At 34.7% G+C, this 25,219-nt stretch overlaps 1 protein-coding gene across 2 annotated transcripts in view; it reads left to right on the top strand.

Annotated features, from left to right (window-relative positions):
• The window catches only part of XRN1 (5'-3' exoribonuclease 1), a 109,941-nt gene that overhangs the window by 23,378 nt on the left and 61,344 nt on the right, over positions 1-25,219 (top strand). For both annotated transcript variants that reach the window (XM_043875093.1, XM_043875091.1), the window contains exons 11-20: positions 645-711; positions 920-1,025; positions 7,850-7,939; positions 9,837-9,993; positions 11,533-11,652; positions 17,118-17,287; positions 17,972-18,092; positions 18,189-18,287; positions 22,182-22,285; positions 24,933-25,064. In XM_043875093.1, the coding sequence (XP_043731028.1) occupies positions 645-711; positions 920-1,025; positions 7,850-7,939; positions 9,837-9,993; positions 11,533-11,652; positions 17,118-17,287; positions 17,972-18,092; positions 18,189-18,287; positions 22,182-22,285; positions 24,933-25,064 (1,166 nt within the window). The remainder of the gene's footprint in view (positions 1-644; positions 712-919; positions 1,026-7,849; positions 7,940-9,836; positions 9,994-11,532; positions 11,653-17,117; positions 17,288-17,971; positions 18,093-18,188; positions 18,288-22,181; positions 22,286-24,932; positions 25,065-25,219) is intronic.

Below are 25,219 nucleotides of genomic sequence, written 5' to 3'. Positions count from 1 at the left end.
GGAAGAACTAGTGAAAGTCACTGGCAGTTGGTAGGCAATCAGAAAATAGAGAAGAGAAAGGATGAAATCACAAGAGTGGAAAAATAGATGGGCAGGATATGAACAATGTGATGAAATGGAAGAACTTTAGAAAAGCAGATGAGTTGCGTGGAAGAAAATAGAAGTGGAGGGTAGAGTTATAGGAACGATGGGAATCAGAGATATAAAAAATAGGTAATAGTTGTAATTATTGGATTCAGTTATAAACAGATTGTTTCTTGTTAACAGTAGCGTGGAATTTGACATATAAAAATGTTGAAGTTGATAGGATTTGATATTGATTGTGTACTTTTCTCTAAGTAAATGAAATGTTTTTGAAATTTTTTTTCTTAGAAAAATATTTTTCTTTTGTATTGGTGAGCATTGTTACTTATCATTGAGGGGCCTAAATGTTAAGTTGTAATAATAAAGATTTTAGCTTCAGGAAACAAGTGATATAAAACCAAAAACATTTACACAGCATTTGAGGATTATTTTTAAAATAAACTTTTACAGTATGTCACTTAAAGATCATTCAGTTATCTTTAATATTTTGTAAATCTTTCTGTTAAATGTCTCATCTTGAAGTATATCTTGCTTTTATATTGATTTATAATTTTTAATAGGGCCAGGAAAATTCCATATGTTGGGCTGCTTTAGACAAAAATGGAGAAGAAGTGGTAACTTCTAAGGGTGAGTACAAACTGTATTTTAATATATGTGCTTTTTTTGACAGAATAGTTATTATATTCCATTATTAGGACTAATTCAGTAATATTGGATGAAACAGATTTCTATGATAGTTTATAAACATCTACTTTGACGTGTATTTATCAAAGCATTAAATGGAAAAATGGAATGTTCTTAATTGTCAGCCACTGTCTGTTTATCTTTTTTCCAGATAATTTAGAAGAAGAGATGGAAGATGATGACCTATTTGAAACCGAGTTTAGGCAATATAAAAGAACATATTACATGACAAAGATGGGAGTTGACGTAGTTTCTGAGTATGTTCTTGCCATTGCTTTTACTTTAAAGTAGGAAAAAGTAGACTTTGCAGTTCTACAGAAAACAGCATGATTTTGATGGTTACGGTAATGGGAAGAAAGGATTTTTTGTTTCGCAAATTATTGTAGACCTTTCAACTACTGTGGTTTTGGAGAAGATAATATTCATTGGCATGTATTATGCAGTATACCCTTGAATAACATGGGCTTGATCTGCATAGGTCCACTTACATGTGGATTGTTTTTACCGAAGACTTAATACAGTACTGCATTTTTCCCAGTTGGTTGAATCCATAGATGTGGAACTGCAGATACAGAGAGCTGTCTAAAGTTATGAGTGGATTTTCTACTGCAAGAGGGTTGGCGTCCCTAACTTCTGCATTGTTCAAGTCTCAACTGTATGCCTATGATAAAAATTGCCAGATAGAAAATGGTTAGTGTTTTGCTTCATTTCTTCTAAAGCTCACATCACACTTATCTCAAAGGCTACCTGGCTCAGCCTCAGGTTAGGAACTAGTATAAAAGTTCCTTAACTGCTTGACCTCTAAAATGGTGGCTCACATTCTGAACTACAGCCCTCTATAACAGTTCAGTTCAGTTCAGTCACTCAGTTGTGTCCAACTCTTTGCAACCCTGTGGACTGCAGGACACCAGACTTCCCTGTCCATCACCAACTCCCGGAGCTTGCTCAAACTCAGGTCCACAGAGTCAGTGATGCCATCCAACCATCTCAAACTCTGTCGTCCCCTTCTCCTCCTGCCTTCAGTCTTTACCAGCATCAGGGTCTTTTCCAGTGAGTCAGCTCTTTACATCAGATGGCCACAGTATTGGAGCTTCAGCTTCTGCATCAGTCCTTCCAACGAATATTCAGGACTGATTTCTTTTAGGATTGACTGCTTTGATATCCTTGCAGTCCAAGGGACTCTCAAGACTCTCAAGAGTCTTCTCCAACACCTCAGTTAGAAAGCATCAGTTCTTAAATCTATGGCTGATTCATATCAATGTATGACAAAACCCACTGAAATGTTGTGAAGTAATTAGCCTCCAACTAATAAAAAAATAAATAAATAAATAAATAAAATTAAAAAAAAAAAGCATCAGTTCTTTAGCGCTCAGCCATCTTTATGGTCCAAATCTCACATCCATACATGACTACTGGAAAGCCATAGCTTTGACTATACGGACTTTTATTGGCAAAGTGATGTCTCTACTTTTTAATACGCTGTCTAGGTTTGCATAGCTTTTCTTCCAAGGAGCAAGCATCTTTTAATTTCATATCTACAGTCACTGTCTGCAGTGATCTTGAAGCCTAAGAAAATAAAATCTGTAACTGCTTCCTTTTTTTCCCTTATTTGCCTTGAAGTAATGGGACCAGATGCCATGATCTTAGTTTTTTGAATGTTGAGTTGTAAGCCAGCTTTTTACTCTCCTCTTTCATCTCCTCAAGAGGCTCTTTAGTTCCTCTTCGCTTTCTGCCATAATGGTGGTGTCATCTGCATATTTGAGGCTGCTGATATTTCTCCTGGCCATCTTGATTCCAGCTTGTGATTCATCCAGCCTGGCATTTCACTTGATGTACTCTGCTCAACATTCAGAAAACTAAGGTCATGACATCTGGTCCCATCACTTCATGGGAAATAGATGGGGAAACAGTGGAAACAGTGTCAGACTTAATTTTGGGGGGCTCCAAAATTACTGCAGATGGTGATTGCAGCCATGAAATTAAAAGACGCTTACTCCTTGGAAGGAAAGTTATGACCAACCTAAATAGCATATTAAAAAGCAGAAACATTACTTTGCCAACACAGGTCCATCTAGTCAAGGCTATGGTTTTTCCAGTGGTCATGTGTGGATGTGAGAGTTGGACTGTGAAGAAAGCTGAGCGCCGAAGAATTGATGCTTTTGAACTGTGTTGTTGGAGAAGCCTCTTGAGAGTCCCTTGGACTGCAGGGAGATCCAAGCAGTCCATCCTAAAGGAGATCAGTCCTGGGTGTTCATTGGAAGGACTGATACTGAAGCTGAAACTCCAATACTTTGGCCACCTCATGCGAAGAGTTGACTCATTGGAAAAGACCCTGATGCTGGGAGGGATTGGGGACAGGAGGAGAAGGGGCCGACAGAGGATGAGATGGCTGGATGGCATCACCGACTTGATGGACATGAGTTTGGGTAAACTCCTGGAGTTGGTGATGGACAGGGAGGCCTGGCATGCTGCGATTCATGGGGTCGCAAAGAATTGGACACGACTGAGCAACTGAACTGAACTGAACTGAACTCTGCATATAAGATAAATAAGCAGGATGATAATATACAGCCTGGTCATACTGCTTTCCCAATTTTGAACCAGTCCGTTGTTCCATGTCCAGTTCTAATTGTTGATTCTTGACCTGCATACAGGTTTCTCAGGAAACAGGTAAGGTGGTCTGGTACTCCCATCTCTTTAAGAATTTTCCACAGCTTGTTGTGATCCACACAATCAAAGGCTTTCACATAGTCAATGAAGCAGATGATTTTCTGGAATTCCTTTGCTTTCTCCATGATCCAACAAATGTTGGCAATTTGATCTCTGGTTCCTCTGCATCTTTGAAACCCAACTTGTAATCTAGATGTTCTCGGTTCGTGTATACTAAAGCCTCACTTAAAGGATTTTGAGCATAACCTTGCTAGCATGTGAAATGAGCACAATTATCTGGTCATTGGAGCATTCTTTGGCATTGCTCTTCCTTGGGATTGGAATGAAAACTGACGTTTTCCAATCCTGTGGCCACTGCTGAGTTTTCCAAATTTGCTGACATGCTGAGTGCAGCACTTTCATAGCATCATCTTTTAGGATTTGAAATAGCTCAGCTGGAATTCCATCACCTCCACTAGCATTGTTTGGAGTAATGCTTCTTAAGGCCCACTTGACTTCACACTCCAGGATGGCTGCCTCTAGTTGAGTGACTACACAATCATGGTTATCAGGGTTATTAAGACCTTTTTTATATAGTTCTTCTGTGTATTCTTGCCATCTCTTAATCTCTTCTACTTCTGTTAGGACCTTACCATTTCTGTCCTGTATCATGCCTGTCCTTACATGAAATGTCCCCTTGGTATCTCCAGTTTTCTTGAATAGATCTCATCCTTCCCATTCTGTTGTTTTCCTCTATTTCTATGCATTTTTCATTTACTTATCTCTACTTGCTGTTCTCTGGACTTCTGCATTCTATTGGGTATATCTTTCCCATTCTCTCTTGCCTTTTGCTTTTCTTCTTTCCTCAGTTATTTGTAAAGCCTCCTCAACCAACCAGTTTGCCCTTTTACATTTCTTTTTCTTTGGGATGCTTTCAGTCACTGCCTCCTGTACAGTGTTATAAACCTCTGTCCGTGGTCCTTCAGGCACTCTTTCAGATGCAATCCCTTGAATCTATTTGTCACTGCCCCTGTATGATCATAAGGGATTTGATTTAGGTCGTACCTGAATGGCCTAGTGGTTTTCCCTGCTGTCTTCAGTTTAAGCCTGAATTTTGCACTCAGGAGCTCATGATCTGAGCCACAGTCAGCTCCAGTTTGCTTACTGTATAGAGCTTCTCCATCTTTGGCTGCAAAGAACATAATCAATCTGATCTCAATATTGACTATTGGTCTAGTGCCAGGCACTATCCTAAACATTTAAAAAATATTAACTCATTTATAATTTAAAAATATAAGCATATATAAATATATGTAATAATGTGAAAATGTTAAATTGTAATTCTCACAACAGTTTTTTAAGATAAGTAGAATTATTATTATTATTTTAAAATAGAGGAAGTTAAGGAATAGAGATTTAAGTGATTTGCTCCAGGTGATATGCAAAGGTAATGAGTGGCAAAGCCAGACTATAAGTAACAGGCAGTCTGGCCCCGGAGCCCATCCTTAACCATGAAATGAGGCTGTTTTTCTGTCAGTGAGATAAAGTTTCATAAAATTCTTTGTACCCTTATTATATACACTATACTTATATATTTTCTATACTATTATTTTTACTTTTTAAAAAAATAAAATACTAAGAATCTTTCCTAGAGACTGCTCTTGAAAGACCCAAGATTTCCATGTTGTTCCATTTACTCAGACTGTTTTCTAGTCTAGACATAGTCTTTGTGTAAGGCCTGTATTCATACTTATCTCTGGTAGCTAGAGATAAAGAAATTGTGGTACAGCTATCAGGTCATTTGAAGTTTTGTCAGATGTCATTAGCAAGTAGGACTTTTCAGACTTAGAAATAAAATATTTATAATCGTTATGCATTTAATTCTTTATTCCTTAGTTCTTCTATTTCCTTGATTATGTTATAGAGAAGTATAGTAGCTGCAATTAAATGCTTGATTTGCTAGGGGACTACTCTTCTGTTTTATTTCCTTTTTATTTATTAAAATATGAGGTTATAAAAATGAGATACTGTTTGTTTGCCTAGCAAATAAGCAAATCTTTTTAAGTTGTTATATTCAGTGGTCCAGGAGTGGTGGTAGATTTCTTCCCTTGATTTCTGATGGAAATGTAAGTAGGCAAAATTATTTTGGAGGGCTTCGCTGGTGGCTCAGTGGTAAAGAGTCCACCTGCCAATGCATGGGACACGAGTCTGATCCCTGATCTGGGAAGTTCCCATATGCTGCAGAGCAACTCAGTCCATGCACCACAGCTCTTGAGCCTGTCCTCTAGAGCCCGGGAACCGCAACTGCTGAGCCATTCTCTAAAAAGAGAAGCCACTGCAATGAAAAGCCCTCACACTGCAACTAGAGAAAAGCCTGAACAGCAGTGAAGATCCAGCACAGCCAAAAATAAATAAATAGAAATTATTTTTAAAAAATATTTTGGAAAGTATGTATCTAAAAGCCTTTGACCCAATAATTCTAATTGTTAATCTATCATAAAAATATAAACTTAGACACAGATGATCTTTATACACAAGGAAATTTTTTTAAATAGTAAAAAATTAGAAACAATATACGTGTCCAGTGAGAAGACTCATCATAATTGTCTCCACTTCCTCCTCATTACAGTCACTATCTCTGCCATCTCTAGTGCTTCCAGAATATATAGAACTGTTAAACTGGTAGTTACGAAAAGTTAATAAAAATTTAGAAAGATACTTTCAGTAAATTATTAAATATAAATTTTAAAAGAGTATACAAAATCATATACACAGTATACTGTCATTTATATTTAAAAAGGAAAAACTTAGGGATAAAAAGACTGAGAAAAACATACCAAAATGTCAAACCAAAATTACATACCAAAACATACCAAAATTACTATAAGGTAATAAAAGCGCTTTTCATCATTGTCTCAGTTTTCAGTAATGAAACAGTTCTTTTATAATAAGAGTCATTCATTTCATTTAAAAAATGTAACTGCCAGAAATACGTAAATCTACAATTTCACTTGGAAATATCTGCCTGAGGGCCTCCCTGTTGGCTCAGATGGTAAACCTCCACCTGAATTTCGGTAACAAACACTAACAAGTGTTATAGCCACTTTGGGGTTTACCTAGGGTGCTCATTTTTTAATTAATTAATTTTATTCTTGTTTGCTCTGAGTCTTTGTTGCTGATCACCGGCTTTCTCTAGTTGCAGCAAGCGGGGCCTACTCTTCATCTCAGTGCACAGGCTTCTCATTGTGGTGGCTTCTCTTGTGGAGCACAGGCTTGGGCTTGCAGGCTTCGGTAGTTGTGGCTTACAGGCTTAGTTGCTCCACAGCCTGTGGGATCTTCCCATTTCAGTTCAGTTCAGTTCAGTCACTCAGTCGTGTCTGACTCTTTGCAACCCTATGAACTGCAGCAGACCAGGCCTCTCTGTCCATCACCAACTCCCGGAGCCTACCCAAACTTATGTCCATTGATTGGTGATGCCATCCATCCATCTCATCCTGTCGTCCCCTTCTGCTCCTGCCCTCAATCTTTCCCAACATCAGGATCTTTTCAAATGAGTTAGCTCTTCACATCAGGTGGCCAAAGTATTGGAGTTTCAGCTTCAACATCAGTCCTTCCAGTGAACACCCAGGATTGATCTTTAGGATGGACTGGTTGGATCTCCTTGCAGTCCAAGGGACTCTCAAGAGGCTTCTCCAACAACACAGTTCAAAAGCATCAATTCTTCAGTGCTCAGCTTTCTTTACAGTCCAGCTCTCACATCCACACATGACCACTGGAAAAACCATAGCCTTGATCTTCCCAGACCAGGTATCAGTCTCTTGTGCCCTTCATTAGGAGGTGGACTCCCAGCCACTGTGCCACCGGGGAAGTCCTCAGGGTGCTCTTTTTTTGCTGTGTGTGTGTGATTATTTTACCTTAAATGATAGTTTTTTGAGAAAAAGACATTAAAGGGAATATTGTTCAGTGAATATAATACTTTTCAAAATATGTTCTAGCTGCTATAACCAGATTTTAAAATCTTCCTGATTTCCTCCTGTGATTCTCTCAGGCATCCTGCCAAATAAGATTTCCATCTTTGTTTTCCATCACACTCTGAATATTTAAGAAAGTGGTAGTGCCACTGTTTAGAAAGCTTCATTAAACCTTCAAACTTGATACCAAAGATATAGTACATTGACTGTAAGTATGCACAACAGGTTTAAGTAATCAAATAGTTGGTTTAGGAAAACTATAAGGCAAATTTTTAATCTGGTATGATAGAATTTTTTACAATAATATTTTAGAGTTTTTTCTGATTGCAGTTTTTGGCTTATTCATTGATTAAATAAAATGTGTGAGGCAGAATGTGATATTAGGAGATATCATGTTTTAAACACAGTGGCCTGTCTTCAGGAAATAATGTTAAAATGAAAATATTCTTTTCTGTTTTCAGTGACTTTCTGGCTGATCAAGCTGCATGTTATGTTCAGGCGATACAGTGGATTTTGCATTATTACTATCATGGCGTTCAGTCCTGGAGCTGGTGAGGGAATAAAAACCAAAATAAAGTTTTGTATTTTATAATGGCTCATTCTACTGTAAGCTCACCTGATAATCTCTCCTTTTTACTTCTATTTATGATATTAATAGTATTTTTAAAAAGGTACATACAGCCAAGTTTAAAGGAAAAAGAATCTTTTTTAGCAATGTAATATTTTAAAAAGATCCTTTTATAACAAAGATACTTCCAGCTGTAGTAGATGGCCCATAATAAAAAGCTCTCTGTTAATCTTAAGGATTTAAATTTTCTATCATAATGAATGAAGTGTCACAAAGTCTTGACAATTACTGGGTCTGAGTGATGGTTAAGTGGGATTGTTTATTATATTCTTCTCTACATCTTTATATGTTTGAAAATTTTTTCTGTTAGGAGTAATGAAGAATGAATTATATGAATGTTAGACTGGGAAGGGTAATGAAGAAAGGAGAAAAGAATTTACTTCTCCTGGAATAGTAATAATTCTCTATTTATCTCATGTTTCCTATTCCAGCAAGTTCCATCTACATTTCCAAACCATCCACTGAAATAGAAAACAAGTCAAAAAATGATACAGGGAAAAATAGACACTTTTAAGTGATGAGATAGCTTGTTTTGTTTTGTTTTCAGAGCACCTTCTAGGCTCTGTTTTAAAGCACCAACAGTAAAACATACCAGTGCAGAATAATGTGGCATTAATTATTAATAGAATTTTGCTTACTAATAGCCTTTAAAAAAGTATCTGCAATAACTAACAGGATTCTCAGGGCATCTCTGAAGAGCACTCTAGTGACAAAAAAATATCCTTGATTTGCCATTTTTTAAGAGAGTGAGTATAACTTATACCTATTATATTACCAGGCATTGAGGCCAAGTACTTGTAAAGCGTGTGCTCATATAGTCCTCAAAGCTGTTTAAAGTAAATTTTGTTTTCTGCTTTTGATAGATGAGGCTCAGAGGATTAAATAACCTTTCCAGTGTCACACACCAGTATTCAAGTACATGCCTATCTGATTTCCAAAGTCTATTGTTCTGCATGCAATTCTGCCTCCTAAACGTTCCCATTCTTTTGAAGTATGCCATCATTGTGGAATATAAAATTATTTTGTTGGCTTTTATTTTGATGTTTTTAGTCAGACATTAAGAACATTGAAATTATTTTTAAATTTTTAAAAAATATGTTTAGGGTAATTGGCTTTTTTAAAATTTTTAGTTTTTAACAAAAAATGAAAAAAATTATATGTTTGAAATTTCTAAAAATATTTCTTCATGTTAAATATGGGAAGATTTTAAAAACAAAAAGTTGGTGTGCATGATTGACAAATGGTTTAATCCTTATCACAAACACAATATATATGTATACACACTAATTCAAAGATGATGATTCTTAGAGCTGACTAGTAACAACCATATGAGCTCAGACTTCCCTGTGTCTTCATGAGAGAAGCTCAGGCCCACATGAAGTAACTGAATGTCTTCTGACCGCCTCATTAGTTCATTCTGAGAATCTATTGTTTGGAAGATTGACACTCACTACTTCTGAAACTGAGTCATTGTATTATTTATATAAAAAATAAATTATTTTTATATGTGTTATTAATATATATACCCTTCAATTACATACGTCTAAATTTTTGAAATACAAACTGCACTTTAAAAATTAAGGAAATAAAATACTTGTTGTCATCAAATAATCTACATTTTTCAACATTGCTGATTTCTTATATTCATGTGGCAGAATTATGAGTGATTTTTTTCTTTAGAATTATTGCTGTTTGTGGACATGACTTGAACACACGCACAGAGGCACAGCTGTTAAAATAGAATATTGAAAAGTATGTACTAACTATTGGTCTGTTTCATAAAGTTTGCCAATTGTTTAGAGCTCAGTTTTGTCTTACAGGTTTTATCCGTACCATTATGCACCTTTCCTGTCTGATATCCGCAATATCAGTACACTCAAAATCCATTTTGAACTGGGAAAACCTTTTAAGCCATTTGAACAGCTTCTTGCTGTACTTCCAGCAGCTAGCAAAAATTTACTCCCTGCATGCTACCAGGTGGGTTTTAGAATTAAATGTATTTGTGTTCTTTTTAATATTTAGGAGTTCCTCCTCCAAACCGAGAAACATCATACCCAAATTTCTTTAATAGCTAAATATATTTATTTTCAGTTTCAAATATAGTATTCCTTAAGTCTCTTGAAAAGGAATTCCTTGATTTAAAGATAACTTTGTTTTAAAAATGCAAACACATTTCATAAACCGTTCAAAGCATGGCAGCTTTGTTTTCAGTATCTTTAAGCACATCTCCAGTTTGTCTCTGCACTGATGAAAGTAAATTGAGCTTGGCAAAATCTAAAGCCATCTACTCTGTCCAGATATTACAGGTTTCGTTTCTGTTCTCTTTTACCCTTTACCTGTTAGAATATGGATGATTCTAATAAGTTGTTTATCTCAACAAAATTGCTACTTCCATTTACATTTGGATTTTAAGAATTTCATTTATCAAATTATGGAATAAAAAACTTCTCTCTGATTAACGTACTTCCTATAACAGGAGAAAGCTGTTTCAGGGGTGATTGGGTCACCAAAATTACACTAAGCCTACTAAACTGATTTTGAGGGTAAACTTCAGTTTAGTTCTTCTAGAGCATCAATCTGTTCTAATTCTGTGGTCTGGTGCCAGGAATTGAAATAGACACACATAAATATATACATACCACATACCTTTGCCGTTTGAACAGTGTCCAGCTTCCTTCTAAATCTTTCTGAAACTTAACCTGTCCTTCATCCTGGCCCATGGCCTTCCTTCCTTTAGTTTCTTTGATGCTTTTTTCCCTACCTTCAGTACATTAAGAATTGATATTTAACCACTCAGGACTAATATAGCCATGCAGGTTTTTATAGCCACATATGTTTTGATTCTTCTGTACCCATGACATACTATTTTATTTTGAATATCACCCTGAGAAATACGCTTTTATTTCTTTAAAATTTTTTATGTCATGATCTTCTATATTCATTTCCTAGAGGATATCTTTAGGTTTAGGTTTCTTTATCTACTTCTGTTATAAAATCTCTAATAAAAACATGTCTTATTGGGCTTTCTATCTTTGCTACTGGTGGTAAGGAGATTCTTGTATTTTTGGATTTCTTTTTCTTTTTAAATTATCTTAGATGACAGTTATAGAACTTAATAAAATTAGTTGATTATGACATGAAAATAAATTGTCTAAGATTAAAAATGGAGTGTGTGAAATGAACTGAAATCTGAATGGAAAACAATTTAGATGAGCCTTGTAGAGTGAAAAGACTATAGAAGATAGAAATGATAAAATTCAGAGCAAGGATAGTTTGGCTATATAACTAGCTTAGTGGAATAAGAAAGTGATGAGTGGCAGTGAAATTAGAAGTCTCATATTTGAAAATCAAAATATAACAAGTATACTATAACATATCTAAGATGTGAAAACTTACTTTTGCCTTGCTTAGAAATTTTATACTGTAATAGGTAAACAAATATTATAAATATATTAACAAAAAGCTACATTGATATTAGTTCTTACATTTCTATTACACTATTTTATGTTTTCACAGCATTTGATGACCAGTGACGACTCGCCAATTATAGAATATTATCCACCTGATTTTAAAACTGACCTAAATGGGAAACAACAGGAATGGGAAGCTGTGGTACTAATACCTTTTATTGATGAGGTCAGCACATGAAATGGTTATATATACAGTTGTAGAGATTACTTCACATAACTGAGCAGTGGATTTTAATCACCATTTGTGTTAATGAGTTTTAACTATTCTCCTCTTTGTTCTGTGCATCAAAACTTCTGTGTGTGCTAATTATAAGGAAGCTGGCATTGCTTTACTAATATTAGACCAAGTAGGCTTCAGAACAGAGTATTACCAAAGATGAAAGACTTAAATAACACTATAAACCTACTTAACCTCATTAATATTTGTAGGACAGTATACCTAGCAACTAAGGAATACACATTTTTAAGTGAAAGACTGTTCACCAAGATTATTTGGTAAGGCATAAAAATATCTCAATAAATTTAAAAGGGTGAAATCATAAGGTGAATGTTCTCTGACCATTAAGTTAAAAATCAGCAACAGATCTCTGAAAATGTATAAAACTTTTGAAATCAAATAACACACTTCTAAATAATCCATATATTAAAGAAACTTAAAGGAATATTTGAAATGTTTAATATGAATGATATGAGAACACATATCATAATCTGTGTGATAAAACTAAAGCAAGGCCTAAAAGGGAAACTTAAGGTTCTAGATGCTTATACTAAACAAGAAAATATTTTGAAGTAAATTAAACTTCCTACCATAAGAAGCTAGAAAAACAAGAGCAATTTATATCCAAACTAAGCAGAATGAAGAAAACAAAAAGACAGGAGCAGAAATCCATGGAAACTGAACAAACAATAGAAAAAAATCAATGAAACCAAAAGTTGATCCTCTTGAAAGATTAATAAAATTGATAAATCCTAGAAAGACATATCAAAAAAGGCTTAAAAAAAACTAGAGCACCAGGGGAGAACACATAAATTTAGAATGAAAGAAGAGGTGTCCTATAAATCCTATAGTTACGAAAAAAATCGATAAGGCGTATTGTGAACTATTTTATGCCAACAAATTTAACAACCCAAATAAAGTGAACACGGTTCTTTAAACACGATTCAACAAAACTGACAGAAAAAAAAAACATAAAAATCTAAGTAATCCTATATCTTTTAAAGACATTTAGTTCATAATTTTAAATCGTCTCACAGAGAAAAATTCTAGGCTCAGATGTCTTGACTTGTGAATTCTGGTAAGCCTTCATGAAAGAAATAATACCAATTTTATACAAACTTTGAGAACATAGAAGAGAAATAATCACTTCCCAGTATATCATATTAGGCCAGCATAATAGTCAATGATACTACAAGAAAAGAAAATTACTTGATAATATCCCTCCTAAAGTAGATGCAAACTTTTGACAAAGTCAAGCCAGATGGGATCCAGTAATATAGAAGGATAATACTCCTAACCAAATGAGATTTATTTTAGAAATGCAGTGTTGGTTTTCAATGTGATTTACCACATTTGAGTATTCAATGTCCAATTTTAATAGAAATGCTCAACTACTAGAAATAAGAGGAAACGTCCTCAACCAAATAAGTGAAGTTGCTCAGTTGTGTCTGACTCTTTGCGACCCCATGGACTGTAGCCTACCAGGCTCCTCCATCCATGGGATTTTCCAGGCAAGAGTACTGGAGTGGGTTGCCATTTCCTTCTCCAGGGAATCTTCCTGACCCGGGGATCAAATCCAGGTCTCCGTCATTGTAGGCAGATGTTTTTACTGTCTGAGCCACCAGGGAAGTGAAAACCGAATGCATGCTTCAAAAACCCATGGAGAGAGTAACCTGGTGGGCTACAGTCCATAGGGTCACAAAGAGTCGGACGCAACTGAAGTGATTTAGCACACACGTGTGCACTGCTAACAGTATACTTAGTAGTAAAGTTTTGAATGTTTTCTTTGTAAAATCAAGTTTAAGACAAGGATGTTCATTCTAATCAATTCTTTCTAATACTGTACTAGGAGTCCACTGTATTAAGGGAAAGAAATAAAGTCATGTAGATTAGAAAGGAAGAAGAAAAATTGTTTTTATATGCACATAGCATTACTACAAAAATAGAAAATTCTAAGGAATCTTCAGAAAGATAGTATTAACAATAAGTAAATTTAACAAGGTCACAAACTATAAAATCTATACAAAATTCAATTATGTTTGTATATACTAGCAACAAAAAATTGGAAAATATAAATTTTTTAAATAAAAAGACTTTTACTTTCAGTAGCATTAAGAAATATAAAATTCACATTTATAAATTTAACAGCATGCACACACTGAAAACTGCAAATAGCGTTGAGTTATGGAGACCTAAATAAATGGAAGAATATACCATGTTCAGGGAATAGAAGATTTAATATTGTTAAGACATAACCTCTTCCCATATTGATCTTTGGGCTCAACATAATCCCAGCAAAAATGCAGCAAATTTTTGTATAAAAATCAAAAGTCCAGTTTTAAAGTTTTGATGAAATTGCAAAGTATCTAGAGTAGCCGAAACAATCTGTAAGAACAACAATACTGAAAGACTTTCATTATCTGATTTCATGACTTACCATTAGGCTAAAGTAATCAAGGCAGTCTGTTTCCTACATCATAATAGACATAGATCAGTGAAACAGAATAGAGGCCAAACAACCTAGATCTATACTTGACCAGTGAATAAATTTTCAATTAAGACATCAGAGCTATTCAATAGGTAAAGAAAAAGCTTTTTAACAATTGGTACAGAAACAGCTGGCTATATATTTTTGTAAAAACCTGTACATTATTGTCCAGAGCAAGTTATTTGTGATAACTCCAAACTGGAAAAAAATTCAGATATCTTTCAATGAGTGAATGGATTTAAAAAAACCTGTAGTACATTCATAAAATGGCATACTACTCAGCAATAAAAAGAACTATTTCTGTAAACAACAGATGGGAAAAAGTTCATTTGACTGAAAAAGTCAATCTTAGAAGATTCCATTTATGTAATATGTTTGAAATGATGAAATTATTATAATATAAAACAGGTCATTGGGGGATAGGGTGTGACTCTAAAGGGATAAGGAATTCCCTGGTGGCTCGGAGGTTAAAGCGTCTGCCTGCAATGCAGGAGACCTGAGTTCAATCCCTGGGTCGAGAAGATCCCCTGGAGGAGGAAATGGCAACCCACTCCGGTATTCTTGCCCGGAGAATCCAATGGATGGCGGAGCCTGGTGGGCTACAAGTCCACGGGGTCGCAAAGAGTCGGACACGACTGAGCAATATATGGGTATGGGTATAAAGGGATAATGTGAAGGAGTTTCTTTACAGTGATGTGACAGTCCTGTATTCCAGTTTTAGAGGTGGTTACATGAAGCTTCCCTGGTGGCTCAGATGGTAAAGAATCCGCCTGCAATGCAGGAAACCTGGGTTCGATCCCTGAGTTGGAAAGATCCCCTGGAGGAGGGCATGGCAACCCACTCCAGTGTTCTTGCCTGAAGAATACCCTGTGGACATAGGAGCCTGGCAGGCTACAGTCCATAGGGGTCGCAAAGAATCGGACACCACTGAGCGACTGAGCGCACACACATGAATCTGCACTTTTGATAAGAATTCCATACTGCTGTACATACACAGTTCAGTTCAGCTCAGTTCAGTCGCTCAGTCGCCTCCGACTCTTTGTGACCCCATGAATCACAGCACGCCAGGCCTCCCTGTCCATTACCAACTCCCAGAGTTTACTCAAACTCATGTCCATCGAGTCGGAGATGCCATCCAGCCATCTCATCACAGTATTTACATATAAAAACTAGTGAAATCTGGAGCTTCCCTGGTGGCTCAGACAGTAAAGAATCCACCTGCAATGCAGGTGTCCTGGGTTCGATCCCTAGGTTGGGAAGATCCCCTGGAGGAGGGCATGGCAACCCACTCCAGTATTCTTGCCTGGAGAATCCGCATGGACAGAGGAACCCGGCAGGCTACAGTCTGTAGGGTCCCTAAGAGTCGGACACAACTGAGCGACTGAGCACATTGAAATCTTAATGAGTCTGTAGTGATGGTGTACCAGTGTCAATTTCCTGGTTTTGATAATGTACTGTGGCTGTGTGTAAGATGTTATCATTGGGTGAAAAGTACATGGGAACACACCATACTGATTTTGCAAATTCTTACAACTCTTCATGTTTTTGCTGTTGTACACAATGCTATGATAAAAGTACTTATGTATTTATGTTTTCTTTTTGTTTGTTAATACATTCTTATGTATTGGTAGTTTTATTTTTATAAGGTAGAATCCCCAAAGCAGAAATGCTTGGTTAATGGGAGTGTATGGTTTTTGTTTTAATTAATTTTACCAGATTCTTTTTCAAAAAGACTGGTCTAATTCACACCATCAGTACTTGAGAGTACCTACTTCTCTGCTTTTCTAGTCCTGAATGTTACTATTTAATTTTGACCAGTCTACTGATGATAAAGAATGCCATTTTATTATTATTCAAGTTTATTTTTATCTGATCCCTAATTTGATATATTTTTATGTGTGTTTGTCTTCTGCATTTTCTCTTTTATAAATTGTCTGTTTATATCCTTGCCCTCATTTTTTTTTTTTTTTATTTTGAGCAGCTCTTTGTATGCTAGGAATATTTTTTCCCAGTGTGGCATTTGCTTGTTGATTTGTTCATGACCTCTTTTATCACATACATTTTCTTTTACTTAAAAATGTCTTTTTCCTTAAAGTGGCTAGGCTTTTTTTCTGCCTTAAGAATTTTTCACTACAAATTATCAATACTTTAAAAAAAATTATCAATACTTTTCTAGATTTTCTTCTAATACTTTGTTGTCTCATTACTACTTGTTTTGTATATAGTATGATATTGAAATATATGTGTGCTTTCTTTTCCAACTGGACAAAAACATTATTTTAAGTGTCTGGAATACTATGTTTGACATATATTTGGATTTGTTTTTTAACTATTTATTTTGTGCTTATGGTCTGTGGGTCTTTTGTGGTGTCCATACTTAAGTGTTTTGCTTATAGGTGATTTTATAAAAAGTGATAGGACCTCATAAGACAAGTTCTTGATAACTTTGCAGTTCAACCTTTAATCTTCCAGTATGAACACTAACATCATTTTTCCTTTGAAAAATATATTTTAAACCATTGTGATTTTCATTGGAATTGCATTAAATATAAAAAGATAATCGTAAAGATGAACATTTCTATATTAATGCACATTTGCAATGTGAGAGATTAAGGAGCAGTGAATTATGATAAATTCATATTTAAATTTTGATTCTCTGCTGTTCTTAGCCACACTTTAGTGGCTGCTGTTGGAGTAATATTTTCAGAGGAATTTGTAGTGACAAAAAATATTCTATTGCCCTTAGAAACAAGAATAGCACATCAGTTTTTCATGTAATTAAGTTGAAAAGAATTCTGTTACTAAGATTTTTGCTTTTTAAGAGCACAAATAGTAAATTTGTTTTTTGAGGGAAAAGATTCATTCTATGTGTTAAGATTACAGAATTTTTATGTTTTTGACCCCTCTCTTCAATATTTATATTCAGAAGCGATTGTTAGAAGCCATGGAGACATGTAACCACTCCCTCAAAAAAGAAGAGAGAAAAAGAAATCAACATAGTGAGTGCCTAATGTGCTGGTTTGACAGCAACACAGAGTTCACCTACCCCTCTCCATGGCCAGAAAAGTTTCCTCCTGTAGAGCGATGCTGTGCAAGGTAATGTTGTGTGGTAATTCTTCAAAAACAGAGAGTGCAGAAAAAATAATGTTAAAATTAACTTCTAAAAAGCTTTTGAATATCTATTTCGAAAATTAACAGATAATTTATGACATTTGTATGCAACTGATAATGAATTACATCCAGCTTTCCAAGGATCATAGCATCTCTGTCTGTCTCAGTTGTTTCTGTAGTTCTCTGCTTTGGTCCAATTCTGCTTCTCTGTTTCTGTCTTCTGTAAACTTCTCTCCATTATGATTTTTCCTTTTCTTAAAGAGAAAGATGAAATAGACATTATAAAGTGTTTATTTTCCATTCTGGGTTTTGGAACATGGAGGATGTAGAGATTTGTAGTATGTGTTATATATTCCTTTAGTATAAAAATCATATATACATGTATAATTTATATATTTTATATATATTATATATTTATGCATATATATATTATATGTATTTTTAAATAAATGGGAAAATTTCCACTCAGTATGTTACAGTCATGGTTGTGTCTGAATTAGTAACAACGGAGAATCTGCTGCTGTATATTTTCTTTGTCTTAAAGGGCAAATTGTTATTCTCCTGTTTAAAAGCAAGGATAACTCTTGCAAAATACTGAAGGGATGCTGAAAACCTGTGATTGCTTGTAATGTATGAATTTTAAATCAAATACCTTTATTTATTTTCCAGGTATAAAATAATATCATTAGATGCTTGGCGTATAGATATAAGCAAGAACAAAATAACCAAGGTTGACCAGAAGGCATTATATTTCTGTGGATTTCCTACTTTGAAACACATTAAACACAAAGTCAGTGACTATTTAGTTCAGAATTTTTTTTACTTTATTGAAAGTGAAGTAACTATGGAAAAATAATTAAAAATTAAATTCTATGAATTCTTTTAGTTTTTTTTGAAGAAAAGTGGGGTTCAAGTATTCCAGCAAAGCAGTCGTGGAGAAAACATGATGTTGGAAATCTTAGTGAATGCTGAGTCAGATGAGCTTGTAAGTATTTTCTTTATTGTATATTATGCATGAAAGTGTTCTAGCTGCAACGTGTTTGCCAAAGTGGTATAACAGTAGGACTCCAGAAATTCACAGGAAATAAGGATAGAGTAAAGAAACATTAACACAGATTAAAGGATATGTATAATTGTGACATAATGAGCAAAAAATTCTGGAGGAATTTTGAAAAAATGAGCTGTGTGAATTTAAGTTAAATACAGATCTATAGATGGGAATAGACTTAAGCAGGGTACTAATAGATTATCACAGAGGAAAAATGAGGGGAAAGGCATGCCAGTTGAAAAAAATAACATGAGTTGAAAATTATAGTCAAAAGTAAGTGTGATATTAACACATTATCTTTTTAACCTTTTTGTATGTCTGAAATTTTTAATACTTTTTCTTTTTTTAGAGTAAATGTGATGTATTTGAGGAGAAGGAATAGATAAACCTGACTGAAGCAGAGGACTTGTGTTGGGAAATAGTAGAAGAGAAGGTTGAAAAAACAGATTGAGGCCAGATTATGGAGGACCTTGAATACCAGGCTAAGGAGTTTGGACTTATTTTTTCGTGACTGTTATCTTGAAATTGATATTTTCATAAAAATTAATTTGGTAGCAGCATAATAGACTAAATTGCATAAAAGAGAAATGGAAGAAAATGGAAAAGCCTGTAAGTTGAGGTTGTGGTTATAGAAGCCTTAGATAATAAAGACATAAACTATGAAAGTGGTAATAGATCTAGATGAACAAGACTAAATTCACAAGTTCTGTCATTTGTTCAAAAATAGGGGATGCAAAGAAAAAGAAAATATTAAATATGACTGACTCTAAATATCAGACTAATCAATTGAAAAATAGTTAAACTGTTTATTGGAATAAAGAGGTTAAAATGGGAGAGGCACTTGTTTGAGGGGATAAATGATCAGTAATAGAATTTTAAGTTGGTCCTGGAACATTTATCTGGAGCTGCCCTGTCAGCCTTTCTTAGCAGGGTTCCACAAGAGATTTAAGCCCTAATGCCCTAAGTCATCCATTTGCTTATAAAAATTAAATTAGTTTTTATGCATTTGGAATAGTACTAGTTAAGTATCATCCTTAGGAGAATTGATAAAATCCCTAGTCAAATTGTTTTTTGTGTTCTGTGGTTCAGATGAAAAACTTCAGTCAAGAAAGATGATTATACACAGTTGAATACATAGAGCTAAGGCTTGGAGGGCAATAGGGATATGCAGGTCATGAGCAGGGAAGTGATGGCTGGGACCTTGGGGCTGACTTCCCTAATAAAAGGGAATTCTGAGGATTCAAGTCCTCATTGTAAAGAAATACAGATATAAAGGGTGGAAAAGGAGCCAGTAAAAGTGACAGTGCTCAGAGAAGAAAGAGAATGATTCCCAAGTTAAGTAGTATCACAAAAGCATGAGTAGATGGTACATGCAGTTCAAGAAGAGTGAAAACCAGGTCTGTGAATTAGACCTAGTGAATTAAACTAGGTCCTTTGGTCACCATTATTGGACTTTGAGAATTCCATTCCAGTAGGTTGTTGGAGGCAGAAGTCCAGTTCCTGAGTGCTAGTCTGCAACTAGTTAGATGGAAAGTAAAGGAAGCAGATCTTAAGCCCTTAGTTCAGAAGTTTCTCATTGAAAGGCTGGAAACAGCTGTAGGTAAAGAAGAGGCAGCTTGTTAGGCAAAGCAGAACAGTAGAGCTTGTTAAGCAGAGCAGCAGAGCTGAAGAACAACGGAGGTCTTAAAGTCACCGGGGAGGGAAGGGATGTGAAGAAATAAGGGGTTTCCTGTAGGGCTTAAGTGAAAGGATTAATCTGGGCAAGTAGGATAACTTTTTCCTCCACATGAAGGAAGTGTGGGAGAATGAAATTAGATAAATAGAAAGGAAAAGTACAAGGGCGCCTAGTTCTAATAATGTTGAAATTTGTTTTATCAGAATAGTCATTCTTTTATATGTTCACAGTAAGAAATGTCTACATATAATAAATAAAATAAAATTATCTCCCAAAGTCTAAAAATAGTCATCTCTAATTATTAAAGAAATATTTGCTTATAATGATCAAGCGTAATAAAAAGGGGATGAAAATTTATATTTCAACTTCAGTTTCTACTACAAAGTTGTTGTTGTCTAACCAATAGTAGTAATGTTTCCTTTTAAGAATTTTTATTTAAGATATTTTTCATACAGAATATTTATACAGTAACCAGTTGGTATCCATGGAGCATTGGTTCCAGGACTCTCAATTGATCCTAAAATCCAGTGGATGCTCAAGTATCTTATATAAAATGGTGTTGCAGCTTCCTTGGTAAAGAATCCGTTAGCCAATGCAGGAGAAAGTGGGTTCAGTCCCTGATACGAGAAGATTCCACATGCCTGCAGAACAGCTACATCCATGTGCCCCCCCCCCCAAAAAAAGCTATCATGTTTGCATATGACCTACATATATCCTTCCTTACACTTTAAATCATCTTTGTTGCTTATAATACCTAGTACAATATAAATAATTATAAATGCAATTTGTATGCTATGTAAGTAGTTGCCAACATTTGGCAGATTCAAGTTTTGCTTTCTGAAACTTTCTGAAGTTGTTTTTTTTCCCCAAAGTATTCTCCATCAGAGGTTGGTTGAGTCTGCAGATGTGGAACCCATGGATACAAAAGGCTGACTGTACAGCATTTTATAGTTTACAAAGGTTTTTGTGTGTATTATTTTATCCTTAAATGAATATTGTGAGATAGATGTTACAGCTTCTCACAAAAGAAAACTGAGACTCGGTGGGATTAAAGGATTTGCTTAACACTCTGTAGCTGAAAAGAACTAGAACCCAATTTTGAACCCGTGGTTTCTAACTTGAGATAAGTCTAGTGTTCTTATTTAATCATACCAATCACAAATGAAATCACATTTCTTAGATTCTTTTTATGCTCTCTGATATGAGATAATGAATAATAGCTCTTTTCTAGACATCTGTGCTGTTCTTTTCACTTTTTTCAGTTCCCATGAGAAAAATAAACACTTAATCATGAGAATAATAGAATCATAGAATTTTACTACTGGATGGAATTTTGTAAAGCAACTAATCCAGCTCATTAGTTTTACAAATTAAAAAAAATTAAATTAAGGAGATTGAAAAGCAGACATTGGCTCAGCTAGTTAGAAGCAGAACTAAAAACCTGAGTTTCTTGGTGACAATATTTCTATTAATGTTGGCTATATCATGAGCAGTAATACTCACATTATAGGTTAGTGTTCTTTTGTTTGAAGTTACTGAAATCTGTTTTCTCACCAAGTAAAAAAATCAGTGGGCTACACATCACTACTAATAACTGCCAATGCCGTTGAAGAAATGAGGAGGCAAGCTTCCTAGTGTGATGTTTATACTGTTGAAAAGTGCTTAAGTTGGTCATAGTTCCCGTCTAATAAGAGATTGGCAGAGGGGAAGGTTATATTGGTAAATTTCCACAGATTCATAATAAATTGTAAAGAGTAAAAAAAGGCAGATAGGTAAAAACAACTTAAAACTATTTTTTAAAAAAAGGAAAGGGGAAAAAAAACAAATCTAAAGGAACAGAAATCCTTGAAAATGTACTAGAAAGAAAAAAAAAGAGTAGTTAGCTTAAATAAAGGCACATCTTAAAGAAGAGAAATTTAAAAAACAAAATTTGACTGGATAGAATAATTAACTTGAAATAAAGCTGTGAAGAGCAGTTACTAGCAGGGAATAATTGGCTCGAGCGATCAAATATTTTTGTATTACTAAGGTGGGGTTTTGTAGATTTTAAGTACACAGTTATAAACACAAAACAGTTTTTAATTATTTAATTTTGCCTCTGTAAAATTTTCTGTTGGACCTAAAACAATAATGAACTTTTCTGCTTTTACTTTAAGAGTGTAGAAAATATAGCTTCGTCAGTGCTTGGGAAGTCTGTCTTTGTTAATTGGCCTCATCTTGAAGAAGCTAGAGTTGTTGGTGTATCAGATGGAGAAACTAAGTAAGATTTTATTTGTAATTTGAAAGTGTGTGTATGCTTTGCTGTTTGATGGCTTTTATTCATACATTTTGGAGAAGGAAATGGCAACCCACTCCAGTATTCTTGCCTAGAGAATCCTGTGGACAGAGGAGCCTGGTGGGCTGTTGTCCATAGGGTCGCACAGAGTCGGACACGACTAAAGCGACTTAGCATGCATGCATGCCTTGGAGAAGGAAATGGCAGCCCACTCCAGTATTCTTGCCTGGAGAATCCCATTGACAGAGGAGCCTGGTGGGCTGGGCTGCCGTCTGTGGGGTCACACAGAGTCAGACACAACTGAAGCGACTTAGCAGCAGCAGCAGCATTCATACATTTTAACTGATACAATATGTGTAAAATATTTACACTCTATAGTGGAAATGGAAGTTCTCTAATCACACCCTTCAAGTTCAACCACTGCTGACAGTTTATTGTGCATCCCTTGAGATGCATATATTTTAGATGCATATATTATTTTTACCCTTTTGCCTTCTTTTCCTTTTAATAGCTTGAAAGTTCCATAGCCTAATTCTTTCCTACTAGTTGTCATTGTTAGCAAATATATTTATTTCTGATAGCAAATATATTTATTTCTGACAAGACTGAATATCAAAAAAGGTAAAGGTAACTTTACCTTTTCCATACCCTTCCCAGGTTTCATTTAAATAATATGTAATTTTTAAAACACATATCTTCTATTCTAAAGATAATTTCTTAACACTTTATTAAATTTCACAATTATTTTATCAGTGAGTATTTAGCCAATCTATTCTTTGACATCTTTTATGTTTATTTCATGTAAACTTGGCCTGACATCTTGTTCTTTTATTTTTCATGTCTAAAACTTCCTAAAGTAATTTTTTTTCCAGAGAAAATGTAAGGATGTTAATGCTTTCTGAATTATTACTTATCCAAAAGATTTTTTGTGTTGTTTTTCCCCCACATAGGTTTAGAATTAGAAGCCTAATCTTTTTCCTCAGATCTCTGCAAACATATCTCAGTTTGTCTTGTCATTTAATTTTGTTGGTGAGAAGTCAATGCTAATATGAATCTTGAGGATTCTTTTTTAATCACCGGAAATCACTTCCCCTGCCTTTTTGTTGAAGTTTAGTTTTTTATTAGTTGTTTTTTTTTTTTTAATGGATCATGCTTTTGCATCTAAGCACTCTTCACCTAACCCTAAGTCCCAAAGATTACCTTGAAATTTTTTTATAGTTTTTCCTCCTTTTGCACTTAAATCCATGATCTATTTTGCATCAATTTTTATATAAGGTATAAGGTCAAGTTTCATATATTTACCTATGAATATTGAATTGCTTGCTCTAGCACTGTTTGTTGAAAAAGCTCTCCTTCCTCCATTAGATTGCTTTTACATCTTTGTCAAAAATAAGTTGAGCATATTTGTATGGATCTGCATTGTGGGTTTTCCTTTTTGTTCCGTTTGTCTCTGTGTCTGTTTTTTATGCCAGCACCACGCTGTGCTGTTACTGTAGCTGTGTAGTGAGTCTTAACCTTAGGTAGAGGATTCCTTCCACCATTTTTTTACTTTTCAAAATTATTTAAGATATTTTTGGTCCTTTGCCTTTCCATATATATGTTAGAATTTTTTTAATATCTATAAAAAATCTTTGAGAGATTTTGATAGGAATTGTATTAAACTTATAATTTAGGGAGATTTGACATCTTTGTTGAAGTTTCTGATCTGAATGAATCTCCTTTTATCGCTCCATTTATTTTAATCTTTGATTTCTTTTATCGCTATTTTGTTTTTTCAGCATACTGAACCTGTACATATTTTGTTAGATTTATACCTACATAAGTATTTAAAATTTTTGAAGCAACTATAAATGGTATTGGGCTTCCCAGATGGATCAGTGATAAAGAATGCGCCTAAAGTGCAGGAGATGTAGGTTCAATCCCTGGGTCGGGCCGATCCCCTTGAGAAGGAATGGCTACCCATTCCAGTATTCTTGCCTGGAGAGTTCCATGGACAGAGGAGCCTGGCAGGCTGCTGTCTATGAGGTCGCAAAAGAGTCAGACATGACTTAGCGACTAAACAACCACAACAATAGATGGTATTATATTTTAAGGTTCCATTTCCCCTGCTAGTATACAGAAATGTAATTGATCCTGTATATTAATTTTATATCCTAAGACCTAGCTAAACTTACTTCCCTGCATTTTTTTCTTAGAGTTCAGGTCAGTTATTTTGTAGAATTCTGAATTTACGTAGTTGTTTCCTATTAGTGTCATTTAAATTGGTCCTCCATCCCACGTATTTCCTGTAAACTGGGAGTTAGGTATGGTGGCTTGATTAGGATCAAGTTAAACTTTTTTTTAGCGAAAATATTGTATTGAATTTGAGAGTATTAATTCTTTAAAAAATTGTATTTTATTATGTATTTTAATTTCTTAAAGAGAAAGAATACTATTTGTTTTTAAATTTTGATTAAAATATTTTACAAGTCCTTGTCCTGAAATGCCTTTTGCAGTTTTAAAAAAGGAGGCTTTTTTTTTTTCTTTCTATTATACCATGTAGAAATCTTTTCACTTTGAAGACTCACACTACTGTAACTCTATGTTAAACCACAAATTTGGGGGTAATTTAATTTTTATTTTAATTTTCAAGGTTTTACTTGGAAGAACCTCCAGGAACACAGAAGCTTTATTTGGGAAGAACTGCACCACCGTCTAAAGTGGTCCATCTCGGAGACAAAGAACAATGTAATTGGACAAAAGAAGTACAAGGAATTTCAGAATAGTGAGTATTATAAATAGTATTTAATGTCATTGAACTAGAATGTGGTGGTCTAATGTACTTATTCTTTAACTGATTTTTCACTTAACACTGTGGTTACTCTGAATACTGAGTGCATCTTCATTTTATATATTAAAAAAGTAATGAGTTCTAATTTA

The sequence above is a fragment of the Cervus elaphus genome, chromosome 19 (assembly GCF_910594005.1).
Source record: "Cervus elaphus chromosome 19, mCerEla1.1, whole genome shotgun sequence".
In the NCBI taxonomy this organism is placed as follows: Eukaryota; Metazoa; Chordata; class Mammalia; order Artiodactyla; family Cervidae; genus Cervus; species Cervus elaphus.
The sequence above is the reverse complement of the archived record's forward strand: the minus strand, read 5'-3'. Positions and strand labels throughout refer to the sequence as shown.